The sequence below is a fragment of the Mastomys coucha genome, unplaced genomic scaffold (assembly GCF_008632895.1).
Source record: "Mastomys coucha isolate ucsf_1 unplaced genomic scaffold, UCSF_Mcou_1 pScaffold22, whole genome shotgun sequence".
Classification (NCBI taxonomy): Eukaryota; Metazoa; Chordata; class Mammalia; order Rodentia; family Muridae; genus Mastomys; species Mastomys coucha.
This window is the reverse complement of record NW_022196905.1, coordinates 225,042,749-225,054,529: the sequence shown is the minus strand read 5'-3', so window position 1 is coordinate 225,054,529 and position 11,781 is coordinate 225,042,749. Positions and strand designations below refer to the sequence as shown.

At 42.6% G+C, this 11,781-nt stretch overlaps 1 protein-coding gene across 2 annotated transcripts in view; it reads right to left on the bottom strand.

Moving 5' to 3' along the window:
• Window positions 1-782: 782 nt before the first annotated feature.
• Window positions 783-11,781, bottom strand: part of Lonp2 (lon peptidase 2, peroxisomal) — an 82,738-nt gene continuing 71,739 nt past the window's right edge. For both annotated transcript variants that reach the window (XM_031340702.1, XM_031340703.1), the window contains 4 exons: window positions 9,040-9,182; window positions 4,184-4,391; window positions 3,622-3,812; window positions 783-1,178 (listed from right to left, as the gene is read on the bottom strand). In XM_031340702.1, coding sequence (XP_031196562.1) covers window positions 957-1,178; window positions 3,622-3,812; window positions 4,184-4,391; window positions 9,040-9,182 — 764 coding nt within the window. In that variant the 3' untranslated portion in view covers window positions 783-956. The remainder of the gene's footprint in view (window positions 1,179-3,621; window positions 3,813-4,183; window positions 4,392-9,039; window positions 9,183-11,781) is intronic.

The window sequence follows — 11,781 nt, the reverse complement described above, 5'->3', positions numbered from 1 at the left end:
AGAGTGTAAAAAATATTTTTATATCATCTCTTAGATTTTGTAATGTAAGATTCTGACTCTAGAATTAAAATTTCATTATGTTGGATTCTTGCTGAGTCAGCTATACTATTAAACTATTTCACACATGGACATGTTAGAAATTGGGTTCAGACCTTGGACTGAGTCACAGGACAGGACAGGCATGGGAAGTTGACATGCTTGGTTTTGGCATAAGCAAGCAGAAGGGGTAGCAGGAATGAGGACCTTTAAACTCAAAGGCCTTCCTAGAACACACAGCTGCTGCCCTTTTGGCCTATACCCAAAGCTCTTGTGATGCTGTAATGGATGCCAGCACATGCTCCTGTCCCATATAATTGTTCTCATTGCTGCTTCCCTCACCTAAGACCTGCATTGCCATGTGCGGGGCTCATCCTAGACCCCTTTAGCACAAACACAAGGTTAGTTGCCTAGAGTTTCGTCTTTGCTCATTTCCCTTCCACGTGATTGGTTTCAGGATCAGATAAAGTCTACATGTAGGTCTCTAGAGCTAACTGTATGCCAGCTGGTTTTTGTTTGATAGACCAGGCTGGCCTTGAACATCAAGAGAACCACCTGCCTCTGCTTCTCTTCTCTGTGCCTGTGCCATACCTGGCTCACTCAGTTATTAAGCACACCGGGCACACTGGTGAGCAGAGTTCCTGGAGAGTCGACCTAAGGGTTGACATTTCTAGAAAGTTCTTTGTTCTAGGACCACAGAGTACCTCTGTCTTTCCCAGGGATACCAAACCCACTGAAGACCAGAATTCTAGGTTTAATTACTTTATTAAACCAACATTTCTGTAATAAACAACTACTTAAACAGACCCATTGCTATCTTGATTATGTCCACAGATTAGGGATATTTTGCTTAATCATTTGGTGCCTCAAGTGCCTCGAACCAGCCTTGCCTCATAATTAAATTCAGCTAATCTTAGGGCCTATAGTTTGCTGTCAACGAGACCAGGTCTAGTCTTGACAGTAAAGCCACCATCAAAAGCTGCATTTAGAACTTCATCTAAGCAGCTTGCTGTGACAAAACTTAGATCCTGTCTGACGTTGCTTGGGATCTCTTCAAGGTCCTTTTCGTTCCTCTGCGGAATTATGATGTGCTTCAGTCCTGCTCGGTGTGCTGCTAGGACTTTGTCTTTAATTCCACCCACCTGCCAGGCAAAAGAAGACAACGCTCAAGGTTTATGTTCACTCCAAGTGGATCTACCTTTTACTGAGCCATCCCTGACTTAAGACATTCAGCCTACCTCCCATCTTGTGATAGTATAAGCTGGGAAGCTGCTGGAAAGTTTAATGGTTAACCTGTATTAAATACTTTTAATGGGAGAAAAATCTGAAATCTTGATGGCTATAGGTATTTTTAATTGTCATCTGTAGCCTTGTGTTTAGGTTGGTTGTGTAGCAGCATTACATTAGCTTGGTTATACTATTCCTAGCTAGAAGAAAGGAGTTTGAAGTAACAAATGGAGGAAATAAACATGTTGGTTTAAATGTTATGTAATGTGTACATCTATTGAACATCCTCCTATCTCGGTACATACCATTTTTGTTTTTACGAAATAAAGATTTTTAACTTAAAACAGAACTGCTCTTACACAGGAAGCTCAGTTGTGTTACAGGATTACTGTCTTCATTACCACAAAGCAAGGCTTTGTGCCACCTAAAAATGAGAATACTCCGAACTAGACTCTTGTAGGGTATTTGCTTTTTGTTTTGTGACAAAATCATTATAGATAGCCTTGAACTCCTAGAGATCTGTCTTTCTCTGCTCCCTGCCCCCAATGCTGGGACTAAAGGCATGTGTCACTAGTCCTGGCCCTTCTTGTGGCTAGAAAAGAACAAAAAAACAAAAACAAAAAAAGCCCCCCTATGCCCATAATGATTCCTTCACAAAAGGTAGAGTCTGGTTCCCTTCCCCGGTGTGGGCCTGGCTATGTGACTTGTCTGTGTATGTGAATTTCAAGGATAAGGTATAAAAAGAAAGCTGCTGCCTGGATTGTTATCTTGAACCACTTGCCCTAGAGGAAGTAAGGTATTGTTTGAGGTTATCTAGGAAAAACCCCAAGGTGACGACTTGGGCCTCCTAAGCATCATGCAGAAGCAGGCCCTCCTCTTCAGTTCCTCAGGTGACTGTGGCCTGCATTTAGAGACCCTGAGACACAAGAAGGCTGCCTATGGGCTCAGCATCTTCAACACCTACTCCAGCCTAACTGGCTAGGCTGTAGGCCTTCCCACACAGCTGTCACCCAGCCCCATACTGTGCTCTTCTAGAGTACCTTCTTTAGAGCAAATTTTCAGACAGATTGCTTCCTTCCAGTATGAAATGTCTATTTTATACTCACACTTGACTGACAGCAAGACCATAATGTTTAGTCATTTTTTTTTTAACCAATTCTAAACTACATTCAATCTAAAAGGTCCTCCTTTCTTCAGCCTTAGCAAGTGTTTTTTAAAAATTCTATTATTTTTCTTCATGGTCCTTGCATGGTTGAATGAAAATATTGGAGTACAGTAATTTTAGTGGTTTTTCAATAGGAATTGAACTAAGTTTTCATGCAAGACTGATACGAAGCAAGTCCTCAGCTACTGAGCCATATTTCTGGCTCCTTTTTACTTTGAGGCAAGGTCTCACTAGGTTGCCCATGTCGCTCATCTTCTCGAGTTGCCGGGGTTTTGCGTGTGTGCCTGGCCCCTTCCGTGATCTTGACTACTGGTGAGTCTACAACCTACTCTCATTTGTATAAGGACTTTGGTAGAGAAAAGAATATTTGCTGCTGCCACTGCTCATCCTCCTCTTCCTCTTCTTCCTATGGCTCTGTCAACATTTTGAGCTGTCTGTCAGACAAGTCCCAGCACCTAGTCAGAGAGAGCCCTAACCCTTATATCCTGGGTATTTCCACGGCATTTGCATGCAGGTCAGGATATGAACTGGAGCCCAGGAACCTACAGATACAGGCAGGGTTTTTGAAATTGTTTTGCTCTAAGTCTTGCCAATTATGTATGGTACTCTTTAAGATTCTTACAAGGTGCTAGGATGTCTCGAACTTGAAAAAGAGTGGAATGTGCCTAAAAGCTACAGTTTCATTTTATGTACAAGCAGCGCACTTAATTGCTAAGTAGAAGAGACTGTAGACATTCAGATGAACCACTGATCTTCCTATAACCACACTGATTTCTTTTTTTTTTAAGATTTATTTATTTATTATATGTAAGTACACTGTCACTGTCTTCAGAAACCCCAGAAGAGGGCATCAGATCTCATTACGGATGGTTGTGAGCCACCATGTGGTTGCTGGGATTTGAACTCATGACCTTTGGAAGAGCAGTCAGAGCTCTTAACTGCTGAGCCATCTCTCCAGCCCCCCACACTGATTTCTTTTCCCTTAAATATTTTTAGATGATAGGGAAAGTTGGGAGATGGTCAGATTTGCTTTTACTTAACAAAAAATTTAAAATGTAAGTTAGTTACAGGTATTAAAATTTTCATGTCTATTTTTAACCAGTTTTTACAGAAAAAAAGCTACTATTCATGTAAATTTAAAATTATTAATTTAAATAAATACTACAAGTACATGATCAGTTTTCTATACTTACTGGAAGAACAAGCCCTCTCAGCGTGATTTCCCCAGTCATGGCTACATCTGAGCGCACAAGCCGCCCACTGAAAAGTGAGGCAAGGCAAGTTACTATGGTAACACCAGCAGATGGTCCATCTTTTGTGACAGCTCCAGCTGGGAAGTGCAGATGGATGTCTGTGTTGTCAAGAAGATCAAAACTTCCAAAAGCTTTAAAAAGGGGGGGGAAAGATTTTAATGTAGAAAAATTAAGCCCAGTTTTTTCTCTGAATAAAATCAAACACAAAAATTAATGTTTTGTATAAATGGATCCTTAAAGATATTAATGGATAGTGTACTTAGAGTGAGGTCTGGACAGATTCCCTCTCTCTTAAGTGTGATTTAAAGCTTTGCTTTTGTATCTAGCTCAGGGACTCAGCCAGATAGTCTAATGTGATCACTAGAGTCTCTGTACGGGTTCAAAAGCCAAGCCCTGGACTTTACTAAATGGTGTCACCCTTGTCTCAGAGTTCATTAGCTACTTCCTGGGGATCCCATCCAGGGCCTGCCTTCCCAGCTGTGTCCCCAGTTAGGCCATGTACCATTGGTCAGGTGGTATTTCTTTGCATTGCTTCGAAGCCAGCTAATGGCAAGGTGGGCAGACTCCTTCATGACGTCCCCGAGCTGGCCAGTCAGTGTTAGCTGGCCTTCGCCGTCCATTCGACTTGCCTCCACAAACATGATTTTGCCACCCAAGGGAGTCCATGCTAACCCTATTGCCACTCCAGGTTGACTCAAACGCTCAGATACCTTGAGAGATGAAAATATCAAGTATGTCAATATGCAGAAATGGTTTCCAGAGCACTTTATTCACACTGTCCTGTAAGACTGCAACCTTACGTACTACCTGCTGACAGCTTAGTACCTGACATTATTTTGAGTCACATGTCTCACTATCTGGATATTCTTGTTTAGCATTCACCAGATGTAGTTTAGCCTTACATATGGGTGAGGAACTGACTTCTAAGAGCAGTTGGGTCTAGTTACATATGCCTTGATTTTCAGGGTGTCTTCAATGGACTGTGCATCTCTACATACCCAAAGCCTGGCTGGCTTTTTAGTGTGTGAGTTAGCTTCAGGGAGCAACCATCCTCTCACTATCACTCATCTGACAAGTGATAGCTTTCTCTTGCCATTCCTTGGTGATATCCTAGACTCAGGGCAGTGCTGTTTAGATGTCAGTTTAAGTGGAACAAGCTGCTTAGTTGGGATTATGAGTCTAGGAGATAAACTACTGGTTAACACACCCTAGGTATGAAAATGCAGAGTTAACAGTTGGAAGACAGCAATGCTAACTTTGTAGACTGCCTGTTCTGTGGTATTATCTGTGTTGGAGGATAAGTACAGTGTGTCACCAAGTATAACTTGGTCCAATGTGCACTTCTCTGCTGTTAGGTACCTGGCTTCACTAAGGAAGAGCAAAGACTGGCTGCTTCGTAGGAGAGCTGGGTGCTCTAGCAGGTGTGTGCAGTGGAAACCATGGCATCAGTGAAAACCAAGCCACTGGGTAGTCGGCCAACTTTAAGAGTTCACTTTGACCTTTAATTTCACAGGAAGATGGCAGTTTAGCTAGCCTTCAGCATCAGCCCAGCTCACACCACACTTTCCTCTAGCACTGGCACCTGCTCTGTTCTATATTTGAAAAAGAAAAGATTAATATGTAGGTCAGTGCTTAAAAACAATACAAATAGATATGTGTTCATAATTAAATTAATATTGAGTCAATTTTCATATTCTTTTCATTACATGGCTTTTTTCATTACATGGCTGGATGAACTAACCCTAAAGAGTAATCTTCAGAATGCAAAGTCATGTTTAACATAATAAGCCATTTGTTAAAATTTTGTTAGCTGTCAATCACATTGTTACAGTTGAATCCTCAGAACTATTAACTATGTTGCTTCAAGAAACCAGGCAAGAAGCAGGGCAGTGGTGGTGCATGCCTTTAATCCCAGCACTTGGGAGGTAGAGGCAGGCAGATATCGGAGTTCGAGGCCAGCCTGGTCTACAGAGTGATGTTCCAGGACAGCCAGGGCTACACAGAGAAACCCTGTCTCAAAAAAATAAAAAAACAAAAAAGAACAGGCGGTGGTGGCGCACACCTTTAATCCCAGCACTTGGGAGGCAGAGTCAGGCAGATTTCTGAGTTCAAGGCCAGCCTGGTCTACAAAGTGAGTTCCAAGACAGCCAGGGACTGGAGCAGTGGCCCAGCAGTCAACATCATCCAGGGTCAGCTACTAGCACTCACCTAGTGGCCAAGCCAGCTGCCTGCTAACTCCAGTTTTAGGGGATCCCATTCCTCCTTCTGGCCTCCATGGACGCCAAGTATGCAAGTGGTACATATATATTCAGAGAAAATACCCATACACATAAAATTTAAAAAGCAACCAGGCTGGGAGAATGATGCAGTGGGTAAAAGAACTTGTCCCACAAATCTAATGACCTGAGTTCAGTCCCACACTCAAGTAAAAAGCTGAGTGTGACAGCTAATCTAACCCCAGCATTCCTCCAGGAAATGGGAGGCAGAGAAGGAGAAGCTTGCAGACCAGTTAGCCCGATGTGTGGTGTCAAAACCAAGAAGGACCGTACCTCAAAAACAAGGTGACACAACAAAACAATTTCAAAACTGTTTACCCACCAGCACTTACCATCTTCCCATTATGATTGTGATTTGTGGAGTCACCAGGGTTAGGTGGTTTTCTTAGAGGTTAGGGAGATGGCCCAGCTGGTAAAGGTGCTTGCTTGGCAAGCCTGATGATCTGACTTTGATCCACAGAGGAATCCATATGGTGAAAAGAGAGAACCGATTCCTGAAATCTGCCCTCTGACCTCCACATGCACACCATGGTATGTGCCTGTTTGCACACACACAATAGACACACAAACCTTTTCAGAATGTTTTTCTAACTATGTGTCAAATTAAAAGTATCTTAAATTCACCCACCTTCCAAGGCTTTGTGCATGTTAGGCAAGGAGTGTACCACTGAACTGTAACCCAGCCATCAAGTTGATTTGTTAATCTTCCCATTTATACACCAGTTAGGCTAACATGCAGATTGAGGAAAAGCTTAATGAATACTAGACAAGGTCTCTTAGTGGTTACATTTTTTTTTTAGAAAAAAAAAAGCATTTGTGTATGTGTACGTGTATATGCATGCCATGGTACATGTGTGGAAGTCAGAGGACAACTTTGTGGAATCTGTTCTCGCCTCCACCATGTGGGTTCTGGGAACTGAACACTGCCTGGATCTCAGACATGGTGGTGATCTTTATCTTTCTGAATTATTTTTCCAGCCCTATTGGTTTTAATACTTCAAAGCTCAACACTTAAGGAACATTTGCATATCTAACGGTGGCCAAGTTTATATTGCTTGTATGTCACATGACTGAAACAGTGGTATGTTCAGATGTGCAGAGTTCTCTGTGACCCCTTAGTCTAGGGGGAAGACTTATAGACCCATCAAGATTTCACATTCACTTCAGTGCTTTCACAAGGAGCCACAGCATCCTAGTCAGGCTCTGGCAAGCATTACAGGATATGACTGCGAATATGCTCCAGGACTGACAGCACCTCAAGGTAAAGGACATCAGTTACAAGAGCACAGCCACAAGTGCCTGACTCTGCAGGGAGCCTGGAGAGGCAAGGCCCTTGTCTAGGGAGAGGATGATGTAGGCTTGAAAACAAGAGTGGAGTTTGCAGACTACCTAAGGGAGTCTCCCTTTACATTCGAGTTGGTAGAAGTATTCAAATGTCATAGCTAACTAAGATGCTGTAAGGAGAATCAGATGACATCAGAAAGTGCTGCTAAGACCTGTTTACAAGTCCTCCTTTTTGTTCTTTCTGCTGTTTCTCTGCCAGAGCTCCTGGAATGTCAAAAATGCATCCAAACCCAACATCAGCTGAGAAGGGTTATATAACATGCATCGATCCTTTGTTTTAATACAGTTTAAGACTCCAAGAGCTGCTGGAATGAGCTTCTTATGGAGGTCTAGAGAAAGAGGCCATGGAACTTGGGATCAGAATTGCTGTCTTCACTCACAAGCTCACTAACAGTGAGAGAACAGAGGAACTCACTAACAGTGAGAGAACAGAGGAACTCACTAACAGTGAGAGAACAGAGGAGCTCACTAACAGTGAGAGAACAGAGGAGCTCACTAACAGTGAGAGAACAGAGGAACTCACTAACAGTGAGAGAACAGAGGAACTCACTAACAGTGAGAGAACAGACAAACTACTTTCCTCAACCAAAATTAAGCTCGTTTTTTTAAAACTTCAAATCCATGGTATCTTAAGAATTTAAACAACCCAAATAATACCTTTGGTTCATAGATTGAAGAGATTCACTGGAAAGAATAAACAAGGACTGTTCTGGCAACTGGGAGCTTTGTGGGGAGCCAGTTCAAAAGTTAATACATGGCCAGGCAGTGGTGGCACATGCCTTTAATCTCAGTACTTGGGAGGCAGAGGCAGGTGTTTGAGGCCAGCCTGGTCTACAGAATGAGTTCCAGGACAGCCAGGGCTACACAGAGAAACCCTGTCTAGAAAAAAACAAAACAAAACAAAACAAAACAAAAAAAAAAAAAGAAAAAAGAAACATGAGTGCAGGGAGTCTTTCTTCTCCCCCCCTTTGTTGTAAGCCCTTGGGAAAAAATATCATCACTGGTAATAATTCTGATTTTTTTGCTGGAGATACTGCCTTATGCACAGTTTAACAGATCTCTTTTCTAGACATCTTTCCAAATGTTTCCTAGGAATTTACCTGTGAATGCACCTGGACATCTAAACACCACAAATGACCCAATGCCTTCAATACCCTATTTTATAAGCTACTTCCATCTGCTGCCTCAGCTTATACTGGCTTTCAGGTCTTCTGTGACATAGGAAAGGAAAAAGCAGAAAAAAACCAGTAACAGAATTAGAGAAGCATATAGTTTAGGCCTTGAGGGTTATCTAGCAGACAGTAGGGTTGGCACTGGCAGCAGTCTGTTTTTCAAGTAGCTGGGATCAGGGCTGATTTGCTGCCTCCTTCCTAAGCCCTTAGTGGGCACGACAACAGGACATCCTTGATTAAAATGCGTATGATAAAAGACAGAATTCTTCTGCATAGGCAAATCAATGAGCTTGAGCATTCACAAAGTGGAGGAATGACTGGAAAATCAATGATCATGAGCACTCATGAAGTGGAGGGATGACTTGGTCAAGCCAGCCTGACTGCCCAGAAGAGGTCATGACTTGGGTCACTACCATTCAAGAGCCACACTATTACATTAAGCAACTAAGTGCAACACTATACAGGGAAAATTTCCATTAAGAACAGAACTTAGCTTCAGAAACCCCAGCTCTACCTGTCTGACACCAAGCAAGCACCAGTGTAAACATAGATATGAAAATCATCACCTCCAGCTCATACAGTGGTGGCCCCAGAATGTCCTTCAGGGCATGGGAGTCAATCAGAATTGGCATTTCAGGTGGCAGGGTCAAGTCTGCAGTGTCACTGATAGATTCAGGTTTTGCATCTTCCAGCACATGTTCTTTGCAACCTAAGAGAAACATTTATTTAGAAGTTCCAAGAGAGCTGTTAATTTGAAAATTCATTACTAGTAAAGAGAAACTGGAGGCACAGTGAATGCCAGCAGACCAGTCCTTTATACGTTTACAAGCACAGATCTTTGAGCTGTACACAGGCAGAGGAACTGGCCTTTCAAACCCCTTAGGGAGTATTTGCCCATCACCCCAACATAACAACTCACAACTTTTTGTAAGTCCAGCTCCAGAGGATCTAATGCTTCTTCTAGCTTCCTCAAGTACCAGGAATGTATGGGGTGTACAGACATTCATGGAGGCAAAAAAGGCAAAACATCCATGCACAAATGACCCCTCCCCAAAACTATGGTGCTAGTGAGATGGCTTACTAGGTAAAGGCATCAACAGGCAAGCCCGACAAGTTTGGTTCCCAGTCCCCACACAGTGGAACAAGAGGACTGACTCCCTTAAATGAAGTAGTCCTGACTTTTGTGTGCATGCACATGTACACATACACACACACAGATTTTAAATTAATACACTCATTTTAGACAGACTCTCACTATGTATCTCTGGCTGGTGTGGAACTTGCTATATAGACTAGGTGGGCCTCAAACTAAAAGAGATCTGCTCTTCCTGCATGCTGGCAACATGGTATGTGCTACCATACTAGGCATAAAAATGTTTAAAAACTGTGTCTCTCTTTGTCTCATAGCTAGTGTGCTGATAAGGTTTTGTCAGCTTGACACAAACTAGAGTCACTTGGGAGGAGGAAACTGCAAGTGAGAAATTGCCTGCTTCTGATTGGCTTGTGGGCATGTCTGGTTTTGTTTTCTTGATAAATGATTGATGTGGGAGGGTCCATCCTACTGTGGTGTGTGCCACCCACCACGTGCCATCCAGGTAGCCATGGATTATATAAGAAAGCAAGCTGAGTGAATAAGCAATGTTCCCCATGGTAACTGTGTCAGTTCCACCCCCAGTTTCCTGCTGGAGAACTGCTCCGATTTCCTTTGATGGACTGTGATGGGAAGTATAAGCCAAATAAACCCTCTCCTCCCTCAAGTTGAATTGGGTCATGGTGTTTATCACAGCAACAGAAAGTAAACTAAAACACTCGTCTTGTTTTCCCTTGGTCTTGCTGGTCTGCTATCTTACAATGTTCTTAAACTATTTCATTCTTTATGACCCCTTTATGACCCCTCCCAGTGAAAGTGATTACTGTGCACACAAATAAGAAATATACAGTGATTTCAGTTAGCTAAAATTGCATTATATATTTATTTTGTTATGATTTCCACATTCTTTTCCTTTTCTTTCTTCTACTCTTACAGATCATGAAATTAAGACAACCCTCCCCTTAACTTTTCTTCTAAAGTGACTATCAGATATGTGTAACAGCAGCAACCCCTACATTTACTCTCCTATGCTAACTGGAGTCCTTATGAGGAGATCATTAAATGACACAGGTGACCTCTATGGTGAAGGCTCTTCTGGTATCCCTTCACACATGAATCATGTGTGACAGGAAATTTGTTGGCAAGAGAACAAGTTGAGCTATGAAAAATCTCAAGACCCTCACTACCTATTTCTATGGGGTTATAAGAATTACAAAGCAAATCTGTTGTAGATTCCACAATGCAATGCACATGATCTGAAGTGTGAAGTCTTCTTACATATGTCGTCATAACCATGCCTGTAATGCACACGATCATCCAAGGTTTGATTCAATGGATCCTACAAAGGCTTTTTGATCTTCCTAACTTCCTCCGTAGTATTTCTTTCACAAAAAATGAGCAATTGTTGGCTATTCTGTGGCTTGTGAAATGGCAGACTTTCTGCAAGTGACTGTTTTTGGCAGCATTAGATCTTCGAGAAGAGAAAGCAGGTATTGTCATACAGGGAGGAAAGGGTACTGACCACAGAGTGCGAGGAAAGGCCACAAACAGCTGCCAGCTGTCTTGACACTCTGTGAGCTCTGCTGAGGTGGGGCTGCTGTTGTTGGATTTCGTTTTTTTACAGTTACCAGAAGGGATAAGGCCACATGGGTGAAAGTCAAGACAGTACGGAGCCATTGCCTGGGGACAGCTGACCTTTTCCAAGTGTAGCCTTGGGCTCAGTGCTTGGTGCACAGAGGGAGCAGGGGTAAGAGCTCTTTCCACAGAGCTCATCTATACTAAGAATGTTCCATAATTAAAATGTATGGCTTGATCACCAGCATTTGTGTCTCTACTTTCTGACCACTGGCAGATGGAGCCAGTCACTATGCTCTTGCTGCCATGAGCCGCCATGATCACGCCTTCTCCTCAAGTCTCAAGCCAAAAGAAACTTCTGCTTCTTTAAATCACTTCTTGTCCGGTACCCACAAGAAATCTGACAAACGGAGCTGAGGTTTTAGAAGAAATCTGGAAGAATTTGGAGCAGTGGGCTAGAGAGGCTGTAGAATGCTGCAAGCTCATGGCCATTCTGATGGAAACTTGGACAACTACAGTGTTAATAGGAATATATATAGAGAGAGCTAGGCTCATAAGCTTTCAGAAAAAAAACAAAGGCTACTGGGAACTTCACTAGGCCCTCAGTGTTATATTCGGGCAAAGAATGTGACTATGTTCTGTG